The sequence below is a fragment of the Lampetra planeri genome, chromosome 25 (genome assembly GCF_965212315.1).
Source record: "Lampetra planeri chromosome 25, kcLamPlan1.2.h2, whole genome shotgun sequence".
NCBI classification, from domain to species: domain Eukaryota; kingdom Metazoa; phylum Chordata; class Hyperoartia; order Petromyzontiformes; family Petromyzontidae; genus Lampetra; species Lampetra planeri.
In genome coordinates this window covers 11,964,383-11,992,335 of record NC_136131.1, presented here as the reverse complement: position 1 = coordinate 11,992,335, position 27,953 = coordinate 11,964,383, and the positions used below count along the sequence as shown (strand labels likewise).

General features: G+C 43.5%; 1 protein-coding gene across 1 annotated transcript; it reads right to left on the bottom strand.

Annotated features, from left to right (window-relative positions):
• Positions 1-4,600: 4,600 nt before the first annotated feature.
• Positions 4,601-26,810, bottom strand: CHAC2 (ChaC glutathione specific gamma-glutamylcyclotransferase 2). The gene is made up of 3 exons (XM_078606328.1): positions 26,554-26,810; positions 12,708-12,743; positions 4,601-9,709 (listed from the first exon to the last, which is right to left on the bottom strand). Exons 1-3 carry the CDS (start codon positions 26,686-26,688, stop codon positions 9,299-9,301), a joined length of 582 nt encoding a protein of 193 aa, XP_078462454.1. The 5' UTR covers positions 26,689-26,810; the 3' UTR covers positions 4,601-9,298.
• Between the last annotated feature and the right edge of the window lie 1,143 nt (positions 26,811-27,953).

Below are 27,953 nucleotides of genomic sequence, written 5' to 3'. Positions count from 1 at the left end.
TCTTCAATAATCAAGAAGTGTTTCTAAATAAACAAATTTACACTAAAAATAAAGTTATAATAGAGATGAAATCACAATCTGCAATGAGTATCATCTGTACATCAAGTAATTATCCTTTATATTTGTCGTGATGAAGCGTCACTGAGTTAGAAGTAGATTGTTTGGGAGAATCTGGCACGAGTCAATCCGTAACACTTTAAATTGAAGAAAAAACAGCATTCAACGTGGTCACGTGACATTGGACTCGTAATGAAGATGCCAACCGCTGCCTTGTGTTGTTCTGACACACGGCCTTGTAACAACAACCGCCATTCGCCACTAAGTGGCGGTGACGTCTCCACGACGCTTGTGCCAGGCCATGTGCACCTTGAGGCCACGTGAAGTGTCGAACGCCCGCTGGCAGGTCACGGGGCAGACCCAGGTGCCACGGGTCGACTGACTAACGCCCCCTGCTGTACTAACACAGTACTGTAAAAAAACGACCTGTGGCCATATACATCATGGGACCTTTGTAGCACTCACAACTATGTGATTGTGTATCACCCAACAAAACGTACATTCAGAGCCCTAATGAACAAAGCAAATCGCGGTAGGCTGGACCAGCTGTTTTATGGCAGTGTATTCAAGTGTTAAAATGTCTCATAAATACTGGCCATCCATTTAGAGATACCACACTAAAATGATAGGAAGAAATTATAATCGCGACGTTTTATGTCAAATCCTCGACGTGTCTCCAACGAATCTCGATACTCTTGTACTCTTCTTACAACCGTTCAACGCGACGATACGGAGCCATCTATTTTCACAAGACAGCATTCAGTCACCCGTGAATAAAAGTTGAGAGGGTCATAAGAAATAAGTGGGTTATCTATAAATGGGTCACCTTTGAACATGTATTTTTTCTTTTATAGGGAATTATTCAGACAAGCGTTTTGAAAAATGAAAAACTAAATAATCTTAGCTTCACATTAACAGTTGTATTCAAAAAGTCAACACTGCATGTTTTTGCAAGTATAAACTTTTATGCCCGAATGGAAATATGCATTCAAGCAGACATTTGTTTTAGAGTGAGGAAATACAAGTTCACGAGCGGTGACTTATGATATTTGACTTTCAGCTCCAATTTGAAAATAAATATGTAAATGTTCCTTCGGCGAGGGTCAACAAGCGAAGATCTACAATCTCGTTCTTTCACCTCCCGCTCAGCCGTGGCAACACCCGTCTCGGCACGCCGTCTTGCCAATGAAGTATTTATTACGAGGAAATAATGTACCGTACATGTTGTTTGCCGTAAGATATGCACATCCGTGAATGTACTCTATATACACCTACAGGGTTCGTCCACATACACAATTTTAGATTAAAACGACACAAAGAAGAAAAAAACAGTGACCATCGAACAAAAGGTTTTTTTTTCGGATAATTTGGTTTCAAACACTGGCCACGTGCTCTGCGATAACATTCCAGAATCAAATCGCAAATGAAAGTCCTGCACGCCCAACTCTCGTGTCATTTTTGAAAGATAACATTATGGTAACACGATTTTTGTTCCTGGGTAGTAAGTGTTATTTCGTAATTGCTTATGCTTAAAAAGTATAGAAAATGGCTATTATTCCCCACAAACTTTGCTTTTGTGACCAGGACAGTGATAATTTAAAATCTACATATTTCCGATGAGAAAACGGGCGAATTCGTGTCTTTTCGTTCACATAAAGTCAGAAATAACATATGAATAAAAATTTGCATGTACTTATACTAAAGTTAATTTAAAAAGTGGCTACGAAATATTTAGAAGTGAGTAGTTTTTCGAGATTTACGATTAGACTGTAAATCACTCTCACGAATCAGCCCCAAATGTAGTCTCCCATCATGTTCTCGTTATACTACTGTCTTTGGTAGCGGGGATTCAAAGTCCAGTATATCCTGGAAGAAGCGCTTGCCTTGCTCCTCCGAGTACGCTCCCGTTTAATTTATCAAGATGAGCATCAAGGATATGGACTTTGAGAGACATCCTACAGCCCATTGTGCCGTAGACCTTCACCAGAGTCTCAACCAGCTCCACATAGTTTGCGACCTTGTGATTGCCCAGGAAGCCACGAACCACTGCGACAAAACTGTTCCAAGCCGCTTTCAGCTTTGGGAAGAAGTCTTGAAGGTACTTGAAGGCTGCCGACTCCTTATCTACAGCTCTGACAAATTTTTCACGAGGCCCAATTTGATGTGCAGTGGTGGCATCAGCACCTTCCCAGGGTCCACCAGTGGCTCCCACTTGACGTTGTTCCTCCCCACAGAGAACTCGGTCCGCTGTGGCCAGTCCCGCCTGTGGTAGTGTGCCTTGGTGTCTAAATCTTTTGTAGTAATTTTGTATTACTTTAGTATAAATACATGTTAATTTTTATTCATGTTGTTTGTTTATTTTATATGAACGAAAAGACACAAATTCGCCCGTTTTTTATTGAAAATAGGTGAATTTCAAAATATCACTGTCCTGGTCACAAAAGCAAAGTTTGTGGGCAATAAAAGCCATTTTCTGTACTTTTGAGGCATAAGAAATTAGGAAATAACACTTACTACCCAGTAACATAAAAATTTACATTTGTGACAGTGTGATAAACGACTACACAACCCGCTGCACGTGGCGGCGCTACTTTACAAACGTTGCGTCCGCACGCGCCGCGCTGCCTCGACATGCAGCAGCCTGGGGGTTCACCCTCTCAGCCGCACGCTCCACACGCGCATAGCAGCACACAATCTCTGCCAAGGCCTTGCCGTTTACTTGAAAGGTGGTCAAGGCCTGCAACTGCTTCTTCTTCGCCACTGCTGGCAGGCGGGCCTCCACGGCAAGGAGCTGTAGAGAGGACCCCGCGAGGAGGGTATTCGGCCTACTCTTCCACGCTGCCCCAGACGTCTTGGAAGAGATGGGAGTACCCACACTTCACCCCACCACACGTGACCTGAACGAGTGACCGACTTTGGTGTACCCATTTTTTGCAATGCTGAGTGGAGAGAGGCGGAGGATTGGTGAAGTTGCCCATTGCTGCCACTGGCGTGCCGGAAGACTGAGTGGGTGCCCTCTGCATTGCGAGTTCCGTGTGCCACCAACCACGACACCACCACGGTCGTAGAATTTATGTTTGCGTTGATCGATCGACCGTCATTTTTTCTTGCACATTTTGTATTTTTACCACCACAAAACAACGTCACATTAAATTGTAATTAAGTGACCTTCAAATAATAGCAAGTGTGGCACGCACATGCGTCAGCAAGAACAACACGTGCGCTACGTGTGTTATAATGCACACACCAAGAACACGCGTGAGCAAATTAAAACACATATCCAAGCAAACAATCTCTTAGCCACTTTGACATTTGTCCGTACCCATCCAGAGACTACGGTAAATACAAAGGTGTAGTTCGACGTACGCGCCGTGTTCACACAATGCGTCTCCCACTGCCGTGTCAACTGCTTCGCATTCACAGCTGTCCCAGGGTGGTGCTCTACTCACACGACTATACAATCTGATGCCGTCGAACCTGAGAAGTGCGCACTTGAGTTACCTTTAGCAGACACTCAATTTAACAATTCCAAAAAGGCAAAATTCCTTTACGAGCCTTATTAAAACACCGTTTATGTACAAGAACACTTTGATATGCCAATGCTACCACCCGTGGCATTAAACAATTACAATATAAATGCTTGTTAAATTACAAAGCTGTGATAAAGCAGCACCCGAAGAAGCATTATTAATATTATAAATGTAGGAACACCACAATCTCAAGACTGTTCAAATAACGCAGCTGTTGCCATGATGAGTATGCGAGGCTAAGGAACGCTTCGCTGCATTCAAAAGAACGCCGGTGTGCATGCACACTGGTCTTTACACCAGTGCAGTGTGAATGCAAACCGATGGGATTGTGCGGTGTGACCGATTTCACCCAAGTCTCCCGCACCCAGACACACCTGGGTGCGATATACGAAGAAGCATGGACCTGGGTGCGATAACGACTCCCTCTTAATTTCTTCCAACGGGGTGAATGTATATTGTGAAAGCGATTTCTCGATATATTGTAATAAATGTATTGAGGTTTGTAGAGGACATACGAAGGGGTTTTTTTTTAAAGAAAGTACAGTAATCTATAATTTCTCCACATTATTTTATTCGGGCAAGATCAGAATGTCCATCGAGGCGATGGAGCGATCGAATGAGCGTGTGCGGGTGCGAGGTGGATTATTCCATTGTACGATCACGAGAGATGGTGATGGTTTGGTAACGTTTTCCTCCAGCAGTGGATTGACCATGGCTGATTTTAGTGGGGTGTCTACAAATGGACCGCGCTGAACAATAAGTCTAGTTGCGCAGTAGCCCCAAGCCGTGCTGTGGTTGTCACTTGAAAAGTGAGGTGGATGTGGTGCCCGTCACATGCTGGCCGGTACACTATCAATGTTAACCACAGAACACGCACCATCAACAAGAGCAAAGCAAATATCGAGTCCACAGCGCTGCGTAACAGGTCTGGGGTGCTGGAAGTGTTAAAAAAATACCTCTCCAACTTTTGAATGCCACGGGATAAAATGGGTGACCACGGAAAGAGCAGCGAATCCATTTAATCACCGTATTTATTGCAGACTTTGTCGTGCTGTTACATTGCAGAAAACAAATCCATCAAATAAATAAACAATCCCCGACACCCGATAGGCATTCATGCAACTTTTTTTTCATCAAACCTTCTGGGTTATAGTGGTAGTGAGGTTATTGTGAGCAGATTGATGGGATTCTCATGAATAAGCGATGCATTTGCATGTGCTGGGTGCTTGAAACTAGCCAGCAACTCTGAGCGCCTTACATCGCTTGCATCTCAACCAGTCGAATGCCCAGCCACAGTTGTATTTATTTATTTATTACCTAGGGGACCCCCCCTTTCCTAATGACAGCAGTCCCTATGCGGCAAAATGACCACGAACGCACGCGGTCATTTGCGCGTGGCGACGTTCGCCGTGCGAGTATCTGCACGCAGCGCAAAGTCGAGAGATGCAGACGTCCACAGTCCTCCGAGGACAACGTGGATGGGAGATCGGAGCCTCCTCACAGACACCCCTGTTACGTGTTGGGTGCCATTAATGTGAACAGATTGTAATCTTTCAAATGTGTCCGTGCAAACAATGGCTTCAATGTTACACAACAGCCGAATGGTGCTGAACACGCCATTTCTGTAGAGTACATCGGCGGGCGTTCACGATGTGTGAACTAAAGAATGGCGAGCAAGCGCGTTGAGTTCCCTCTCCACCGCACCCCGTGTGCTTGGTCACCCGCACAACACGCAACTGACATGCGCGCAATTCAAGGCAACATTGAACAGTGAGCATGGTTCGTGGGCTTTACAACGCGTGAAGAATATATGAACGTATACATAGTCTTTTTTTCACAAATGCGTAATCATCCCGATGTACTTCACAGGCCAGATGTATCGGTAGGCACCACATTTTCCGGTCAATGAGTGTTTTTATTTTCTCTGACAGTATCTACAAAATAAGCAACCACTTAACTAAAAAGAAAACAATCCTTACCATAACACCAATATTTTGCCGGAAGTGTTAAAGACTTCCGTCATTGCCACATACGAATGTACATGTATACATAAGGACACCAGTTCACATTGGGCAACATCACTGTTTATATGTTGAAGTTGGCTCATTCAATATAATAATAAAAAGTATTATTTATTTACCAGAAAGCCACATGGAGTCCAATTATTCTTTTTCAGAAGGGTCTTGCATTTTATGCTTTTAAATTCATTTATTTTCAGCCAATGAATGTGAATGTATGTTGAACTTATTACACACTGTATGTAGCAAACCGTGCTCATTGGAGATGTGGGGGGAAGGACAAACTGAACGCACAACGCAGTTCTACAGAAATACATTTTCAATCTCGATTGAAATGTACATAGCTCCAGTGGCTTTATAACATCGGACGAGCTTTTCAGACGGCCGCAGAAGCGCATCCGAAAGCACGCAAGTAAAGTGTTGCAGGATGACAGTGGAGAAAGAAGCAGATTTGGAAAAAACGAGTGAAAATGGGACGACCCAAAGATGCATGAATTTTAGATTTGAAGCTTTCGTGACTGCAAGGATTCATACTCATTGTTTTTTCCGTAAAGTCACGTAGGTAAAACAATCAATAAAATAAACTAAATGAAAACAACTAATAGTTGTTTTGTGACTTTACCGAAAAAAACAAAGAGTATGCATGAATCTATCTACGGTTGGAATTTATAAAATAAGTCGGGGTGGATCAGAGCACAGTCAACCAATTCAGCACCCTCTTCTGCATCATCATTATCATCTTCTCCAGCATTTAGTGTACCACAGTATTTTGTCTCAAAGATAGAATCCACCACGTGGTGCAGATAAAAGTGCAGCCCTGAAATTATTTTCTCAAGCCATTGCTGGCGACGGAGCTCTAGAGAGCCGCTCTGAAGGGTATTTGGTCTACTCTTCCATGCTGGTCAGATGTCTTGGAAGAGGTTTACTTGACTCCACCACACACAAGCGACCAACCGACTGCGGGATGCCGTTCACTCAAACTGCGTGGTGGCCAGATGCGGGGGGGGGGGGGTTCGAGAAACTTCCACCATTGTTTCCACTGCCACGCTGGGAGATCGACATCAAAGGGGCGACTTTGAGATTGCAAGTCCGAGGTGTGCACCATTGCACCACGTCAGCGTCCCTATTCGTTTATATATTACAGATGGAAGTCTTAACTCTGAAAAAAAGTGGATGTTAAAAAAACAATATTGCACAGCTTATTAAAATTGGTTTTGTTTTGCCCCAAGTGCTTTCTTTGTTCCATAAAGTCTGCCATCTGCGAACTGGTGAACAAAGAAAATTACAGATGCTTATTTGTTCATGCAAACATCACAGAAAGACACAAACAGTGGTTTAGTGGAGTCCAAAAACAAATTAGCCTCGAGTCAGTAAACTTGTTGTAATTCAATTATGAATTCACCATTGTGTACACAACATCTGAATATATTTTGCGTACACAATACGGCACTTTAAGCATGGTATGGTAGACAATTAATACAGTGCCTGTTTCTGTCATTTTGGACGACAGATAATGCTGTGCATTAGAGCTAATGGCATTTTGTAAAAATGTTTTTGTAATAAGTGTCCTACAGGAGATCTCCTCTTATCCACGGTGATATGGGGGACTAATAACCGTGGATCCTTTTATCGGCAGGGCTATCTGCAATTTGACTCCTCTTATCTGTGGGGGAAATATCGCAAATAATCCCTATGGTTAATAGGGCGAATTTGCCACGTGACCCCCCCCCCTCTTATCCACTTGAAACAATGTAATTATTAGGAGGCAACTTTGCTAAGCACCATGGGTAAAATCACTCAAAACTGCGAGTATTAAAATAGGGCCATAGATAAAAACAGTTTTCGCGGACCCTCCAGCTGCTGCAGATAACAGCAGTTGCGAGTACATAGGGGCTCGGATAACAGAAGTTCTCCCGTACATCAATAACTTGAATTCTGCATCTCTAAAAAAAAACGATTTATCAAACGCCAAGGCTAATTTTCTTTGGCATTTGCATCGTCCTTGTATTATTTGGTCTAAAGCACCAGTGAAGGAAGCCATGAAGGAGGCGCTCTGGTGTAGGCCAATCAGCTTCAAGGACAACGCATCCCTCATATAACGATGTTTCTTTGCACGTTTTACCCACAATTGTGTGTGGTTAATGCCGACTTGATGTCTCGTAAGAGCTGTCTATTTAGTGTTTGAACATCTCAACACTCCTGTATTATATCAACTGTAATATTCTCTATTATAGATAGTTTTTACGTGAATAACCACCAATAAGCGAACCCGAGCCCGCTGAAGCTAGGACTGGAGGGGGGGGCACACGAGGCAAGTATTCCCATTCGTTTTTATCGGAAGTGGAACGAGACATCTGGCGATTGCTGGGAAATCTTCACTTAAAAGCATTAGCTAGCACACTACTTTGGATTTAACTGAACCCATTTTATTCATACAATTATATTATTGCTAACGTTCTAAACGTTACACTAATTTGCTCCTATATGGAACCGAAAATACAAAGATATTTTTGCCACAATTCTCTTTAGCTTAGTGAAATAAATAATAACTAAAGTTGTCTATCAACAGGTGGTGGGTACATGAGGTATGTCGAAATTTAATTGCTTAAATATTTGATAAATTTCAAAACCGTCAAATATATAATTTTAGATTACTCAATGAAGTAAAACAAACTATTGTTCCCATTAAGTTCATCTCAGCACTGTCTGTAGAGTGACAATAGATTTAATCTACATTGGTAACTGTACTTAAAATTGGTCCAAACACTTGGGGACAATTTAGTGGAAGACTTAATTACGCAAGCCAACACACTTATGGTAATAGCCACACCTGGAGTTAAAGATAAAGGTGCAGCCCTGCAATTGCTTGGTCAAGCCACGACTAGAAGGGGCCTCCACTAGAAGCAGCTCTAGAGAGGCCCTGCAAGGGTACTTGGCCTACTCTTTCAAGCACTCTGAAGTAAACTATGTCAATTATTATGAATTCCGATGCATGTTTACATTTTATATTGCAAAATAGTTTAACCGTCAACCCATGGGCAGGGCAGGTTGAGTATTCTAGCCGTCGGTAACATTTGTACCTTGACTGAATCCATACATTGCAATTTCATTATTCAACTACTCTGCACAAACTGAAAAACATAACTTTTACGGACTCAACACCTCACCTTTACTGTTTTGTAATTAGCTTAAAAGAAAAAGTTTAAATGAGACTCTGCTCATGGAAAATTACGAAACATATGACATTGCATAAAATGTAAGTTTCTAATGAGCAGCAAACTTCTCTATAACGTTAAAGTGGCTTTAAAAAAGGCACTTAAAGCACACGCATACAAATTTAATTCCTGCCAATTATGCTCAATTCAAGAAATACTCTTTTAAAATGGGTCTGTTTAAATATTTGTAATATTATACAACGTAGCTTGGCAAAAACTCCCTTAAACCCAACCATGGCATTCCAAACATGACACCGAGGTGCACCATACACCTCCCCACGTTCCACTTTCAGTTCATTCTGATAAGGATTCTGATCCGTGGCCAATTAACAATTAGCGTCTGAGATTAACTCCCGATTACCGGTGAGGCTAACGTCAGCTCACACGCATCACGAAAAAAGAACTGGGAGCGACACCGCAGCTGCATGCGGCCACGTACGCAGAGGCGGGAAAGACATCGGCAGCAGCAGCAGCAGCCCTACTGAGCACGCACGACACTACCATTGCTGCTGTTGTTGCTGCTGCTGCAGAGGATCAAAAGTTCCCGCACCATCTCCTCGAGCGTGTACAGGTGCTGGTCGGGGGCTTCGGGCACAAGCCTCCTCATGGTGTTGGCCAGCTCAAAGAGGTACTCGGTGTTCTGCCCGCTGGGGCCGCTGCTCATCAGGATCTGCTGGGCGATCTCCGCCATGGGCGCGGGCCCCAGGAAGTTGGGGTTGTCCTCGGTGCCCACGTAGAGCATGGAGAGGAAGGGCTCCTTCTCCACCTCACGGGGGTAGAACATCACGAAGCTCGTGTTGTAGCCACCCTGCTCGCGGATGTCCAGCCTCCGCTTGACATCCTCCCGGAGGTCGTCGCGGATTTTATACGCCACCCCCCACACGGAATTCTGTCGCATGTTGAAAAGGGGGGGGGGGAATTGAGAGAGGGTTTGACTTGTATTGTAAGTTCATCACACAAAGACCCACAAAATCATCATCTGTCATGATCATCCTACTGCTGGATGAATGTCTACCCCAAGCCACCGATACTTCTCACGATCCTGCGATGCGACAATCTATCCGGCACCCGCACGTGAACCGATCTCATCGCTCAATTCTCTTTGATGGATGTCCTCTCAGATGTGTTCCGTCCGTTGGTTCCACGTAGCAATGACATTTCATAGGTCGCCTAAATGCCACAGCAAATCAAAGCGCCGCTTCTGATGTGATTTTCCACTGATCTTAGCCGTGGCTGGGAATCGGGTTCGTAGCGCTGCGCAGTAACCACTCCGGCACTACCGCATCCGCCAAATAAACGTCATCGACGTGTGATTACATTTAGACTCGTAATGTATTTTTATCAAGTGTATCTCAAGACGGCGCATAGTGAGAGGACGGGGGTAGTGTTACCGTACAGTGCCACTCAAGGTCAGCCGTGGTAACACTTGCAACACTGTGTCATAAAATGGTTACTGCATGACCACATGTATTATACAATAATAACATTAGCACACGGTGAATGCAATACCGGCGCATAATGGAACATTACCATGCTGGAAAAAACCATGTTTAATAATGGGCAGTACATGCCTTGAAGCCTGTGAAATAAGCTCTTTCAACAAGTGCACACACTGCAGTTTGTTCACATGTTTTCAAATAAAATAACCTCCACGAACATTAATTTTCCTTGCTTTCTTAACTGTGAAAACAAGCGATGGAAACATAAATTATTTCAAGCAGAATCAATCTCACAAATACAATAACGTAAGCTTGTATTTTCTTTATAGCGGTGCAATGACTAGCACAACACATTTAACAATTAGCGCGATCAGTCACATCTTCAGTTAAACACGGTGCTGACTTCACTAAACGATGACCTCACCACCACCACCACACCATGCAGCACCCAACAGGGTAACGCCGGCACTACAGCCAACAGGCTAACGCCGTGCGTTCTTCAACTGCCCACTTCCAAATTTGTCTTGAATCTAATGCACGAGGTATCCACTCTTTATACATCGTGGGGCTCTGTCGCATGCAAGAGATGTAAAAATGTATTTACTTTCCGCATTGACCGTTGCGTTTCAGTTGTCAGCTTGAATGCCGGTTGATAAAACTGCCCTGCATAGCATCACATGCGCCAAGCGATACGAGTTCTCACGAGACAACTTTCAGCCAATGGTAACACGAACAGCTCCAGGTTCGAAATGTTGTAATTGGTTCTCCAGGGCATGTGATGGACCCATCATCAGCCATGATAAATGCACTGCTGGTTGAAGGCCCGTAAAACCACCCGAAAGTCCACTTAGCTCCCACACGCAAACAATGTTGTGGCTACATCTCATCTTCTGGACGTGCAACGGACAGGTGTCAATACACACCTGATGTAAATTAACATTTCACATACGATTGATTGAATCGTTTCTGTACAATACACTCAACTAATGAAGATGCAACTCTTTTGATTTTATGGAAGAGGATAAATTGAGTAAAATGTATTTTGTTTAACCACGATAGAGTCTCATTTGCAAGAGTGGCCTGGGCCACCAGTATGACAATTAACAAAATAATTCAAAATAAAGACGTACGATTTTTCTCCATTGTACAGCTAAAGCGGCAGAGGAAGCTACACGATGCCAGCTATTAACAGGGCACGAGGTCTGCCCGGCCTGATTGGCTCCGAACATTCCAAAAGGGAAGCACAAAGAGACCTCGTAGCATTGGCGCACTTTGACCTGCTGATGCAACCATTCGTCAGCAGGTTGGACAGTCAGCTTCCACGCGAGGGATGAAATGAGCCATTCTTACGCTGTGGGAGTTTTTATTTTTTTAAGCGCACCTTTCAGTTTTACGCTGAACACGTTTCAACATTCCACGTCAACACATGTAGCGCGTAGAGCTACGCGCAAAGACAAATACAACGCTGTCAATAATAAATGTATGCCAGTTTTGATTAATTTATTAGGCATTCAATTATGTTACTACCTCATCTTAACAAGTGCGAGTCATCGTATTTATTTGAGATCTTAAAGTTACCGTATTGTACTTTAAAGTGAGCTAATTGAACACTGAGCGTGTGGCTAAACGTATCTGTAACAGGAACGTCATTTATCTGAATCGTATATTTTGCAACTCTGAATGTCAATTCGTCACAGCTGAAACTTAATTTTACTGGCAGCCAATCGATTAACACTCCTCTATAGAATTTTAATAGAGAAGTAAGGCACTGTTTGAAATCCCAGATAATAAAAAAGTCACCACTTTCATAATTAACACTGCCACAGAAAAATATATATATAATTAGGAAAATTTTCTTTACAAAGAAGCACCAATGCTAGAAATGCTACCCTTTAAATTCCTCTATGATAAAAACAGCCTTCATGGAAGATGTATTAACTTTTATTTGAAGATCTTTGTAATTTCTTTCAAATCAATTCAAACCAATAACCTCTTTGTCTTTTGGCACATCTGGGGTGGGCCAGTGCCACGCCCTCACAATTGGGGGAGGGTTTCCACTGGCTACTCGACATGCTGATGCCGCAACCAAATTGCGATATGCTGACCTCACAAGAAGACATCCGAGTCTTGCACAGGGCCAGAGGCAGTGGTTAATAAATACCGCATTCATTGTGTGACATCAGTCAGTACAACTCAAACGCAGTGTCAGCACACAATCATCTGCTTGCACCTCGACTCATTCGTCGCGCGTAATGTCAGCCACAGGCTGACTCCACGGCTTCGGTTCTACGGTGGAAAACCAACCTGGTGCGTCCTGAACGGCAACCCTGAATTACATTGATTCATTGCATCGATCGCGGGAGGGGGATTGAAGAGTTACGTCTATAATATACCATGTGTATGGAAACCTTCAAGCAGCTCACGTGTATGCAACACTAAGGTACTCACCCCAGGGTCTTTCACCAGCGTGACCACTCTGCCAGGCTGCCAAAAGACAAAATCACATTCAAAGTTACTGGATGCAGCACACACAGTTCACGCTCTGGGTAACACTAATCGGCACATGCTGTAAGAAGAACAAGGCATACCTTAAGCATGCTGCCCTGTGCTTTAGTCCAAAGTTCACCGGATTTAAATTAAATTCTGACATTTGACATATCCAGGCCTGTATTACAAAAGAGAAAAAAGTGCAAGCTGCTGGCAGAGGAGTCCCCCTCCACTCGAGGGAGCTCTGGAGAGACCCTCTGGAGGGTGTTTGGGTCTACGCCATCCTGGCCATTGACGTCAGCGATGCTGGCTGCGTGCTCGGACCTCCGAGCCACCCCGGCCACCTTTGAACAAGATTTTTTGTTTAAATCACTTTCAACGTGATGTTGCTTAAGTGCACACAAGTAGCACATTGTGTATTTTTTATATATATATATTATAAACTGAATTGCTATGGCAGTTATATGAATAAGAAAAAGCTTTCGCAGCAACTACACATCATAATTTTATCCCGTTGGCCATTCTAATGCAAACACGCAGTCCGCTCCAGCACGAGCTCAGTGGGAAATAAAAACAAAAAACATCGCCTGGCAGCAGCAGTGTGCACAGAGATCGGCAAAGTGCGGGCTGCTACTGCTGCTTTCAATTCAACCAAACTGTCGTGCGCGTTTGAGTAAAGACGGATTGCACGCATTTCAACGTCAGATCCCGCTAAAAAGTACAAGCTGTACAAACAGGGAGCGCATCACTATGCACGAGCACACCTCCCGGGCGGCTTATCGCCACTCCGCTGCTCGCCGTGGCTGAACTTTACAAACGAGCGGCTTGATTCGCACTTTCAGCGACACTCGATACTCGGCTCAAAAACGCCGGGGCACAAGTCGTGAATTGGTTTCCTTAAAAAAATGCAAAGTATAGTTAATTCTTCATCATCCGTGGGCAGGCTATCCGGGTGTCCCGGTAAATGTGCTTGCGCAAAAATAAACATCTTGCTGTGTATGCTGGGTCAATTGTGCCGCTCCTCACTCAATGGGGGTCAGTGACTCGGACTCCACGTAGACCACAAACATGTAGGAAAGAAAACAGATTTTGAAGGTGTTATAAAAACATCTTCACACCAATCCTACATATGTAAATAGTGATTTTGGAGGTTTATTTAATCAGGATCAGCGATCTTACCCTTTAGCCTTGATCATTGAAATGTAAGTGTAAATAATGTCTATTTTCTTTGTTCTTTCGGTAAAGTCACGTAGAATTGAAATAATAAAATAATAAAAATAAAACATAATAAAATAATTCTCACGACGTTTCGGCCGTTCTCAGGTGCAGAACAGGTCTGTCGAGGAGGTGTATATGCCTACACGCCCTACACACAATAGAGTCAGTAGTATCTGTAGGGTGTGGAGGTGTCTATGCCTACACGCCCTACACACAATAGAGTCAGTAGTATCTGTAGGGTGTGTAGGTGTATATACAATAGAGTCAGTAGTATCTGTAGGGTGTGTAGTGTATATACAATAGAGTTCGTAGTATCTGCACACACTGGGGCCGAGGGGAAAGAAGCGGACGTGGGTGGGGGCCACGGTCAAGGTCCCCCCCCCGTGCCGGGAAGTCCTCCGCAGGAGCGAGAACAAGGCAGCTGAGTAGGCCGCCAACATTCTAGTATTGTTCAAATTGGCACGGAAATACTCTGCTAAACTGTTTCGGTTCATAAAAACAAAATACTGTCAACCATACAATTCTAGGATAGTTTTTACTAAAGCCACCCGAAACTCTGTAAAGTTGTCTTGCCATTGTGCAAATGTCATGAAAAGCATGGCGTAGGGTGACGTCATTGTTATCTAAAATTATACTCGAGTAAAATGCTGTGCCAGATGAATAATACGTTCCTCCAGGGTTCTAGAAGACGAATGTAAATTACCCAGTGACCATACTGGGTACAAAAATAAAACAAATGCAGTCTCTCTTCTGTAAGTATACTGACCTGCTATCCACTGCTTTCATTGTATAATAAGTACAATAATTATCTTCAGCTGAGCAGAGCAGCTTTCTTCATAATGATCTTCAATAATAATTTCTGTAGTTTAATTTCAGTTGTTATAACTATGGCATCAGCAAATCTGAGATGGCTTACAATTTTTCTCTATGTATTTATTACGCCTTAATTTTTCTGATTCACTTTTCAGAAAACTAATTTAACTGTTGCTGTGGTTATAACCTCAGCGATGGCATGAAACGAAAACAAATGCAGGATTGCACAGAACCTAAGAAATTCAACTCTTGACTGCGGACTCTATTTTACATACAATACAATCCCGGAATTGCAATAAAAAGACCTTTGGAAAAATTGCATGCAATCAATGCATATCAGAGAAAAGAAAGCCACACTTTATTCACCTTACGCCATGCTGTTTTCACAATAAACAGGTTTGCGTGACTTTAATGCATTGCATCATTGAGCCTCCGGGTAAAGTGCATGGCAGTTAGGCGTACACAGACGAACTGTGTGAAAACATTCATCCTGGAGGCTAGAACTGAATCTGCATGTGCCCGACGCGTCTGCTAAACAGGTCTTATTATCGAGTGATCGTAAATCATCAACAAAGTGAATTATATTCTCATGTTACATTTGGGATAATGGCGAGAGAGCATGCGAACGAGACCGAAACAACGCAAAAGAGATTTGTAAAAATCAGATCGCGGATTCGCGACAATTGATCAAATTGCCAAGGTGATGTATCGTTACTCCCAAATGTTACTATCATCTCAATCCGTGACTGCCATCACAGTCATTCCATCATCATCAATCTTTATTATCTGAAGATTATTGCTGATAAGAGGATGGATTTAGAGGCGCAATGTTGGTGGCCTTTAATTATAGAGGCATGGCACGTCAAATAGGATCCATTTAGCACTCGTATGCAGCTCCTGCATATTATTATTATCTGAAAACCTCCAGATAATAGGAAGATGCCCATGATCGGCAGCCCGGCTAGTCTAGTATCCATATTCCTTTGAATAAGTGGAAGGAGCAACATACTGTATAGGGACTATATACGTTCTATTACTTGTGAAATACAAGGATAATATAAAGACTGCAGTCAGCCCGGCGGACATTAGGCATTGCGAATAAGAGGGCTGTGGATACGAATTTATATAATTTCCCCTGATGTAAAATAGATTGTAAATGTCACAGTTTAAACATGCGTGCATATTAATGTGAAACCATTACAAGACAGTACAGCATTTCCAATCTTGCAAATGATGATAGAATATATTAGTAAATTAAATATCAACTGTGAATACAACCAGTTGAAGCCACATATGGTATCACAGCATGATATCAACGATACAGGCCCTGAGATAATTTTACTTGCCAAACTAAATTGCTGTAATGTCATTATTACACTGTACCGTATTCTCCAGATTGTAAGGTGCTCTGGAAGGTAAGATGTGCTCCAACATTTGGGTCATTTTGAAACAAAAAAAGTTGAAACTTAGAATACGCCAACCCGGAAAAGCGGGGAACATTGTTGTCAGATATAAAGTAAGGGAGCGTGGAGCAGACATTGGGGGAAAAGATTGCCTCATCATCTGGAGTATATGGTCATGGTATAAGTGACAGCGTGGTCTAATGTAGCCAGGCTCAATCATGTTATTTAAACCTGGTCGCACGTGTAACGGTGGGAGTAGCCATGGTGGCAATAAAGGCCAATTGCCGGATTATAGGGAGCACCCCCAAGCTTTTCGTTAAATAAAAATAAATGGATGGTATAATCAGGAGAACACAGTAACTGAAATGAAACATCTAAACTGAAAAGTCACGGTTAAATACCAAATGAGCGTTGAAGTGCAACGCAACAGAACGTAGCGGTGCCAATGAATGCGAGCACTGGTATTCAGAGAAGCAACCACGAGTCTAAATTCATATGGCAAACCGTGGCATAAATTACAAAGAGCAGCTCGCTTGCAACAATTCTAACACATTTCAGACGTTTTGGTGAGGCCATACCGTTCATTTTGGCCAAACAAAATCTCAAGTGCCTTTAAGACAAAAAAAAAGTAGCCCAGATGTTTGCTGACGCTTTAGCGAATGAGTAAAACGTTTCATTAAGTTGATTCTTTGGAAGAAAGGGGAAATCGTTGCCAAACTGTTTTTGATGTGACTGTCTAAACGTATAAAGCCTCTGTAATTTCAGCAGTACGTTTTTAGTTTAACGATTTACTTTATATTGGCTTTTGTTGACGAAAGAATAATGGAATGCAGTGATGCATCAATTTATCAATAAACGATGTCAATCGCTGAAATTCACTTCCGATTCACTAAAAAGAGTTGCGAGAATGTCAGTATGTTGTGTTCGTGTACTGGAGGCTTGCGGACATTGGTCCATAGCACTATTGCTACACGCAGTGCAATATTAAAGGGTCTCCAAAATGACACAGCATGCTGATTTTTAGAAAAAAGGAACATCTACAAATAGTCCATGAAGCTGTGCTTGATGTAATAAAGAAAACAATACTCTGCAATTACAATCCAAGGTAGAGCAACATAATCTACTCACCGTTTCTTATAAGAGCCAAAATAACAAAGGTTCAATGTTTCTTCTCTCCATCGACAATCAAAACGCAAACCAAGCACAAAGTAGCTGTCCAACCCGCTCTGTTTTTATCGCTCAGATGTTTACGGTGTTATATGCCAAGTCGCTCCCCCTCGGATGCGAGGCCCTCTCTGAATGCAATAATGTCTCCTGTTGTGTGCAAACATCACGCTGGCTCTGTCGGGTTAAACCATAAAGCAGTGCTGGCCACGGGTCCCATGAAATGCTACTGCTCAGCACAAATGTCTGATCGTTATTTACATTAGGTCCCACTTATAGTGTACATTAGTCAAAATCATTTTTAAAGCACATAAAACATGAATGTGTCCATATAATGAATGTTTACACAATCTACAGGGCCGCTGCCGTGCTGTGATGGTTTTCACACCGGACTTGCGATCCAGAGGCCGCCGATTAAATGTCGTTCTCCCGGCGTGGCAGCTGATACAATTGTGCAACTTTCTTAAATCCCTGCCACCTCTGTCCACCCAGGCATGGGTGCAACATGGTTAGTCGATCGGGAGGTCGCGTGTGACGGGGTAAAATGGGAGTAACTCCCACCTCTTGGCCAGGGTAGAAGAGTCGTCCAGGTACACTGTATAGGGAGCTCTCGAGAGCTTCCTCTCGAGAGCTTCCTCTCGAGAGCTTCCTCTCGAGAGCTTCCTCTCGAGAGCTTCCTCTCGAGAGCTTCCTCTCGAGAGCTTCCTCTCGAGAGCTTCCTCTCGAGAGCTTCCTCTCGAGAGCTTCCTCTCGAGAGCTTCCTCTCGAGAGCTTCCTCTCGAGAGCTTCCTCTCGAGAGCTTCCTCTCGAGAGCTTCCTCTCGAGAGCTTCCTCTCGAGAGCTTCCTCTCGTGCCTGTCCTTCTGCCAGTCGTGGTGTGAACAAGCAATTGCAGGGCTGCACCTTACACACAGTACCCATAGTCATCTATATGCATTCATTAATCCCCCCCCCCCCCCCACTTCGCGCAAGAAGAGCACACAAGTGTTGTCAACATATCTACCCTCTGTTTAAGGAATGAAACAGGCTGATTTCTCCACAAATCTGGATGTCACCTGATGGAGCTAGTTGTAATTACTGACAAATTATAAATGTTGTGGCTTTGCTCTCCAACACACCGGTGTGCTGGACTAGTAACAAATTGGCATGTTCTGTTTACGTGACAAACCTTTCTAATTGGCTGTGTCGGGTGGTGGTGGGTTTAACGACACATTTATATATTTACACGATCTAACCCACAAAAACCTGTATGATGTATGATATTGGTCGCGAAAGCCTGCTACGTGTTAAACTGACAGTCTAGAGAGTATACTTTTCTGATTTATCGAGCCACAGCACACGACTTGTATTTGATCACAAACGCCGGATGGCAATAAATACATATTACGGAATGTAATTAAATATTACGCCACAATCTAATCAATTGTAATATATATTTTTTTGTAAATGTATTTGTAATATGTTTTACTCGTCAAATCAAGAAACTGGTGTGTCTAAAATATTGCAAAGTATCACAACAACTTGCCAGTTCTACAACAGCAGTCTTTCTGGCTCCGACCAAAATTTGGGGGCATAATTAAGCTTCTCTTGTCTGCTGCACGATATCAATCCATAGTTAATGTGGAAACGTGCACTGCAAGAAGCCGTAGAATATAAAGTGTGTAAATATGGATGGTGGCCTTTGGCATTGTCTCTCTTGACTTGTCACCAAAAGCTTAACTGCAAACGAAGAGCACTGCTGAAGAATCGCCAATGGGACCCTGCTTGGCTTCCTGGAGGGTTATCGTATCCAAAATTACTCTACAGTCGGGGGACCTCAGCAGTTAGAGGAAATATTACAAAATTGTATGGCCAATATCAACCATTAACAAAAGGCAAACATCGCCAGTGATTATTTAATACAAAATAATGCGAGAAGAATGTGGAGTGTACCAAAGCTACCATCTGCTCCATGAGTGGAAGAAACATTCAATGGGTTTAAGGAACCGGACTTCCCGAATTTCCCTGAAGATGACTCACATAGTTTCAGGCAAAATGTCATGTATATAATTGCTACATTTGGTTGCGAGAATTGTTTTTCATTTCACCAGTGAGCTAGAACAAAAATAATTAGAAACATATAATTCTCCACTTGACAATTTCACTTGTTTTGGCTATGTCGGGTGGTAGAGGGTCTTACGACACAAATTAGCCACACCATTACTTGTCCCGACTCAAAACATATCTAACGAATCACAACATTTTTGTTCAGCACTGTATTTTATGCTTCTGTTCATCACAATTGTGCCAAAGTCGGTGACCTGAGTGTGAATTACAGAACAAACACACACACTATTTTCAATTGAAAGTTCATACTTACCTTCGTGTGTGCTTTCCCATTTATTTGATATATCCAACAACTCTGGATTATGACCATCACATTAGAGAGAAGCACTCCAATTGACCTCACTTCAGAAAATAAGATTGTGAATTTGACAATATAAAGTTCAAGTGAATTAGATTACATCTATGCATCTTTGTAATTTGGCAGCAGACTACTGTTATTTAAATCAAATCTACATCGATAAAAGTGCCCCGTGGCTAAACAAGACATTTCAGTTTGACGTACAGGGCACACATTTTATAAGGTGTGTTCGTACTGTGGAAAAAATGCCTTTTGAAATGTCATCGGGAGTAGTTATGTGACATCTTCTGGGACTGCTCCGTGATAACGTGGTGGTGCGCGGCTTGCTGTAGTAATTCCTTTTTTTATACTAAGACAATGCCAACAGCACAATTGTATCTTGACTTAAAGCTTTCCTGACTGCAGGAATTCATATTCTTTGGTTCTTTCGGTAAAGTCCCGTAGATAGTCTTCTTGGTTCTTTCGGTAAAGTCACGTAGATGGAAAATAATAAAATAATAAAAATAAAACATGTTAAAATAATTCTCACGACGATGAATCCCTGCAGTCACGAAAGCTTTAAATCAAAATCCCGTAGATAGGTAAAAAAATAAACGAGAAACTACGACGTTTCGATCGCAACACAAGCGGTCGTCATTAGGTGGAAAAAAGGGGAGGTGGGAAGCCACCCAAGGCAAGGTGTTTTTAAAGGTTAAAAATGGGCGTAGCCCAAGCGTCCTGGTAAACCAGCAGCAATGGTTATGTAATTGGGTAAACGTACGAGCCGTGGAGAAATAAAAAACTTGTGGTACTCCAAATGCAGGGGGCGACACCGCAGGAACTGGAATTGCTTGTCCCATATTAAGTAAAATAAAACTAACATCGGAAGGTGACAAGATAAAAACATTACAGCTAATTATGACTTAAACTGGTTGATGACGTCCTTCCAATGATTGGTGAGTTTGTACCCAGCCTCTCGGTTGAAATTGTGTCCGTGTCTATATATATGGATGGCTTCATGAACGAATCTTTGGTGACAGTCAGTGGGCTTGCAAAGTACCTTCGTCTTAGAGAAATCATTTTGTGAGCCCACTGCATTAAAACAATGATGAGCCACGGCTGAGGTATTGGTCCTACCGTGTTTCAGATCTGCCTGATGTTCACGAACACGGTCTGAGACATGTCGCTTAGTTTCCCCAGTGTAACTACTGCCGCAGACACAGCTTAGTTTGTAGACGCCGGGGTATTGCATGTCAGGGATCTTATCCTAACAGATGGGATCAGATCACGAATTTTATGTACTGTGTTAAATCTAACCTGGATCTTGTGTTTGCTCGTGATTTTGTAAATATTTTTGGTGACCCCTGCTATGTATGGCAAGATGATGGTTTTGATTGGGTCCCCAAATGGCTCCTTCCCAACGGTTGGGGTGATAGCTTTACGGATTGTGTAGTCTGAATATCCATTCATCTTGAGAGCTTGGTGTACGTGCTCTAGTTCACTGGCTAGGTGGTGATGGTCGGAAATACATCGAGCTCTATGGTGTAAAGTTTTGATGAGGGAATTCTTCTGGGATGGATGGTGGAGTGAGTCAGGTTTTAGGTAGGCATCCGTATGCGTGGCTTTCCTGGAGACAGAATGGCCCATTGAGCCATCTGGTCTCTTTTTGGTTAGAACATCCAAGAATGGTAGCGTGCCATCCTTTTCCACCTGCATGGTGAATTTGATGGCTGGGTGTATGGAATTTATGTGGTTGAGAAATTGTTTCAGAGCGGGAAGGCCATGTGCCAAATTACAAACGTGTCATCTACGTACCTCTTCCACAAGGATGGACAGAGTGGATGCCTGGATGGCGTCTGTCTCAAATTTGTCCATGAAAACATTGGCTACAACCGGAGATAAGGGAGAACCAATTGGGCTGCCTTCAACTTGTTTGTAGAATGTTATATTCCTGGTGAAGTATGTGTTTGAACCTATCTACGTGACTTTACCGGAAGAACCAAAGAATAATAGCACAATTGAACATAAGTGGGAGTGAAATAGCAAATATGTGTTACATTAAATCGACGTTACAGCCAAGTTTGAGCAATAATAAAACATGTTTCTCTTATTCAGAGTTCTTTAACCTATGATAAATTTATGACATTAAAGTCTACCGTATCACAACACCAAGAGTTATGAAAGCACGCCACATCGTTGAACTATTCATGACATTGCCAATGGGGCACATTCATAACCACCAACTGTGAAATTACTTGCCAAAATGCTCCCTCAAGTTTTTACGATAATTTCAATGGTAATTTATGCCAGCCCTCAAGCACAAATGTAAAATTTTGCTCAAGACAACATGCTAGCTGTTTTTTTTTATTATTTGCCTACAAATATAAATCCAGAACGTCAGCATTTCTTTAAACGAGCTTATTCCCAGTGGGTGTGCTGCTCTCAAAAGCGATGTTCGTAAGCCTCGGGAATAAACTCCGAACCCAAAGAATCCTAAAGGCGCAGTATTCTTGCTAAACATTTTTTTGCGAATCAAGAGCCAACGAGTTTCGATGATATATTCTACTCAACTCCCCATCGTTGTGGTGTGTCCACACAGCTAAATGGTACAACTCAACCGCAATAAAACAACATATTTAATGTAAAACATATTTCCATTCAAAACACTTTATCAACCAATAAAATCAAATAGGACATTTTATAAAATGTATTGTACCATCTATAATAATACTTTACATTTTTTTGGGGCCTTCCACTAACGTCTCAATATCCCCTTGTTTAAGCATATGCACATAATTATCGGTATAGATGTGTGGAATAAATATCTGATCTTTTAGTCACAACATGATGCATATTTTCTTCGGTTCAGAAACTGGCAGTCTGTCAAAGGGCCGGGCTACTAGGTGCGGCACATCCTCGAGGAGATATCTCCTTCACTCTCTCCTTCAATATTCCCTTATGTCATGTCAAAAATACAAGACACCAGTGTACAACAAACACAGCTTCAAACTACATTTTCAGCACAGCAATTCCCCCGATTTACGTCTCCCCTTTCACGTCGTTTCGCAAATACGTCGTCACTTTATTAACACTGCTACTACTCTATTTGCCGCGCCTCAACCCACACTCAAGTCGCTCACAGCATCGTCCGTCCGTCCTCGTATCTGTCGCCTCTCAGCCTTCGCCTCCACCCACGGCCCTGTGCACCGTTTCGATTGACGTCGTTTCGATATTCGTCGTCGCCCCTTTCAGGAATTCATCCCCGACGTAAACCGGGAAATTACTGTACTTACACATCACCTGGCCACAATCCATGTGCTCGTACCTGTAACCATAACGAGTGACTCGCCACACGGGATATGTCCGATCATATGGTCACAGGATTGCACTACACAAACTCTCTCCTGAAGCCCTCTCGTGGATAGATGATCTTCACATTGGTATTTAACTCCTGTACATATTGCCATAAGCAAGAAGAGCACAGGACCATACTGCGTAAGCTAGGCATGTCTTTACTTCGTTTATATAGTACTAATACGACACGTGACTGCTGGTAAACAAATGGTAAAGGTGCACACCACTGCTGGCAAAATGGGCCTCCGCTTGCGGAGAGCTCCAGAGACCATTCATGAGAGGGTATTGTGTCCAACTCGTCCACGATTGGTCAGATGTCTGGGGAGAGGGGGGAGTGCCCACATTGTACCTAGCCACGTGCACACTGACGCTCGTATTTCTGGGTGCACAGAGGCCGGAGGATTTAAGCAACTTGCCCATTGTTTCAGCTGTCGAACCAGCAGATCGGACGATGCAGCGACCTCTGGAATGCGAGTCCAGTGTGCTCACCACTCTATCATGCCAGTGTTCCTGCTGCCATCCGGTTATTTCTGTGGGCATTACCAAGTCATGAGAAATGTCAAAGTTGTCCAAGAAGAGAGCGACACTATCATTTGCAAGCGTAGGCCATTAAACGCAGAGGCCATGGCTTAAATCCCAGAGTTCACCCTTTCCCATTCCAACACGTCTGCAAATTGCAGGGTCGGTGGCCTGTTCATCACCGAATCTCGGAACGCGCAAGCGGTTAGCGTTAAATTATATTTAGAGACGCATAGCGTCGTTGTTTTTAAAGGCGTCGTTGTTTTTAAAGGCGTCGTACCTACCGCTGAGAACTGTTGCGACACGACCGCACTCTATGACAGCCGTCGCCAAACTGTGCCACAACGCCATCCCGCATGGCCTTGTGGGCGCCTCGGTACCGATAAAGTTATTTTGTTGGAACGGAACCGGAAGAATAACTGATGACGTACATGTACATCATCCGAATGGAAAATGGTTAAAAAGTGTATGAATTTTAACCATAATGACAGCAGGTAGGCACATAACGATGCACCAATTTGGTGATTAATATAAATGTAAATGCTCATGACACGTGCAAAGCATACAAATCATTTTAAATTCGCACACGTATATGTTGTTGGAGTTCGTTAATTTCATATGTACTGCAATACGCTTCCAGGATGCACTAAGCCTGCAGCTGTCAGAGCGGTTAAAATGATTTGTATTTCTCTCAATTTCAATGGATTCTCTTATTAGTCTTGGCCAGTAATAGTTCGTTCAGGCTACACGGGGGATCTTTGTCACTAGGGTGTCTGTGTGCGTGCGCGCCCTGTGTGTGTACAATTGTGGTCACTCAATGCGCCCCCCTTCTGACAAGCAAGCCAGCATCAGAACTCAAGGTAAGTGAAAATAATTCACACATTTGTTCCTATTTATGTTATTTAATGTTTTAAAAATTACACAGTATTTATTACATCGTTATATTCAAATGTACAATATTTATTATTATTTATAAGTTCAACAATGCTCCTCTTTTATGTTTAACCATAACACATTTTATAACACTGACCGTGTGTGCATTTAATTACAGTAAAGTATTGTGTTCAAACCCATAAACCGTTCGACTTACGAACGGGTCTCAGGGACCGGGGCACGTTCGTAAGTCGAGGACTACTCCTATTTTTTTCTGGAGCTTCTAATCGCCCAACCACCCGGGGTTATATTTTCAGCAAGGCCGTAATTATAATATATATTTGGGGGGACACATCCCCCCCAATATTCTAATATGCTCAAAATGCCCCCCCCCAATATATTGCGATATAAATGTTTTGCTATGTTATGTAAATAAATAAAAAATATTTGCTAAACCTTGGCCACAATATCTGGACTTGTCTTCATATAAATCAATGCATAGATTTCTGTTTATATGATTGTGGCTATGGTTGTATTTTATTAATCCCTAATCTCTGCCATTGCAAATAATGAAACAATACATGGTAAAAAAAAGTAAAAACAGAGCAATGTAAACAATACACTATTAGGCATTGTTGTAAAAAATAAATTAAAAGTCCATCCCATGTGCTAGTGAATTATTTAATATTTCAGGCAGGAAATGAGTTTTCAAATTTAGATTTTTTTTTTCTGGGTTGGGACCCCCAGACTCCCTGGAAGATTTGGCCCCCCCCAATGTTGACTCCATGGCTACGGCCTTGATATTCCTGTACTCAGCTCCGGGCAGCTCCGGTCACAAGCGATCCGTGCCCTGCCCCGACTCTCGCCTCCTGCATTAGGCCCACCTGAGTTGGCCGGTACCACCTGGGTTGGCAAATGCTTCTCTAGTCTCCACCATGGGCAAGTAACATCTTGAGCAGTGTCCACCATGTGTCCACCATGGGCAGATAGCATAGCGTACTTACCTGGTTCATTGATACACTTATTAGTGACTTTCATACTGCATAAATGTTTCACATCACATTCGTTTGTTTTCACCGCAAAATTATATTCTCCATCAAACATACGGTACCTTCCTTAATCCTGTACACTTTGTCACCATATTGTCTTATCGAATGCTACCAATAGGACCTTGCTATCATAGGTATGTGTGACCTTACGATGACGTTCTACAAGAAAATCATAATGAGCATTTGCCACCCACCGTGGTACCGAAAATATAATTTACTCACTCATCGACCACACGCTCACCGCTCAATTTCACTCTCACCACACTCACCCATCACTCTCACCACACTCACCCAATACTCACCACACTCACCCTCACAACTCACCCATCACTCTCACCACACTCACCCATCACCCTCACCACACTCACCCATCACCCTCACCACACTCACCCTCACCACTCTCACCCATCATCCTCACCACTCTCACCCACTCACCCATCACACTCACCACACTCACCCATCACCCTCACCACACTCACCCATCACCCTCACCACACTCACCCATCACCCTCACCACACTCACCCTCACAACTCACCACACTCACCCATCACCCATCACCCTCACCACACTCACCACACGCACCCATCACTCTCACCACACTCACCCATCACCCTCACCACACTCACCCATCACTCTCACCACACTCAACCATAACTCTCACCACACTCACCCATCACCCTCACCACACTCACCCATCACCCTCACCACACTCACCCATCACCCTCACCACACTCACCCTCACAACTCACCACACTCACCCATCACCCATCACCCTCACCACACTCACCACACTCACCCATCACTCTCACCACACTCACCCATCACCCTCACCACACTCACCACACTCACCCATCACTCTCACCACTCAACCATCACTCTCACCACACTCACACCACACTCACCACACTCACCCTCACAACTCACCACACTCACACCACACTCACCCTCACAACTCACCACACTCACCCATCACTCTCACCACACTCACCCTCACAACTCACCACGCAGGGCACGTGGGGCTAGCAGCTCACCTTGCCCGGCACCCCGCGGTGGTCCGTGCTGCCCTGCCAGAACCTGCGGCTGTAGTCTTTGATGTGGCCCACCAGCTGGGTCTCAAAGGGGAAGTCCACCTTCCACACCAGCGAGCCGTAGCCGAAGATCCACATGGCTCTGTGTGGTGTGAGCGGTGAGTGAGAGTTGAGCTGATGGGCCGAGTGAGTGGTGAGCGTGGAGCGGTGTCCAGCGAGTGAGTTGTTGTTGTTGTTGGTGAGGCGAGCGATAAGAGACGTACAGCTGCCGGTGAGCGCACCGCGTGAGGAGCGGCAGGCGAGCTGGGTGTGAGCGTGTGGTGAGGAGTGTGGCGAGCTGGGTGTGAGAGTGTGGTGAGGAGTGTGGTGAGTAGCGAGTTGTGTGTGAGAGTGTGGTGAGGAGCGTGGTGAGCGGAGAGACGCCGGGTGAGAGCCGGCCCCGTGGGCCGTCTCAAATCAATAGAGCGGATCCGCCCCGGGAAGCCCCCGGCGCCTCACGCGATTGGTCCACCCGGCCAACGAAGAGGCTGCCGTGGGCGGACGATACCATCCGCTCGCTACATCAAGGGGTGAAATATTCGTTAGTTAGTCATTTATTTTTGTATTATTCAAGTCGATTTATATCATTAGCTGATGTATTAAAATGTAATAATATTATATAATATTCAACTGTTTAAAGTTAATTTATTTTACGTATAATTATTGTTATTTGAAATTACACCCCAACCGCCCCTCCCCCCCCGTAAATAGCCATCAGTTGGCTGCTCCTACCGCGGTTGAGGGAGCGGACTACGAATTTTAAATTGGGTCTTCATACCCCTTCAGATAAAGTTGAACCGGAAAGGTCCAATCGGGTGTGTGGGGAGACTGACCCTCCTGACCCTCCTGGCATTCATCTTGCACGGAGAACTCCCCAGGGCCCCCTAACCCCCAGCCAGGCTCATGACGGTGGGAAATTGGGGTGGGTGGGTGTGGGAAACGCTTTCTGGAGCTTAGCCCCGAGCAGCTCCAGCTCAAATTAAGCCCTGGCCAGACCCAAGATTGTGTATTTTATTATTACACGCTTTTATTTAACTCACTCCGTCTGTTGTCGTATCCTCAAAAACATTTTGTAACTCAATTTTTACCCACTTCCCAATGTGCTACCGACTGCAAACTTGGTATACTTATGTCATACTGATGACAATACTATATTCTATCATAAAAAAAATTGTAAACAATCTTTTTTTACATGTTATGTTTCGGCTTGGATCTAATTGTCCATGCTCAACTAACGTTGGCTGTAAATCACAACGGTCCCTTACGTTATGGCAAGCTTCGGGGCCACTTCCTGGAGTTTTGCCATTACTCGTACGGTACATTTCATTAAAGCGTGTTTAAAAAAGTGTTTTAAAATATTACTT

Bases quoted from the DNA above. Each gene is read 5' to 3' on its own strand.
- CHAC2 (XM_078606328.1), bottom strand. From the start codon at position 26,688: ATGTGGATCTTCGGCTACGGCTCGCTGGTGTGGAAGGTGGACTTCCCC. The intron at 12,744-26,553 runs GTGAGCTGCTAG...GTCTTTTGGCAG, and splicing joins ACCGCGGGGTGCCGGGCAAG to CCTGGCAGAGTGGTCACGCT. The intron at 9,710-12,707 runs GTGAGTACCTTA...AACATGCGACAG, and splicing joins CGCTGGTGAAAGACCCTGGG to AATTCCGTGTGGGGGGTGGC.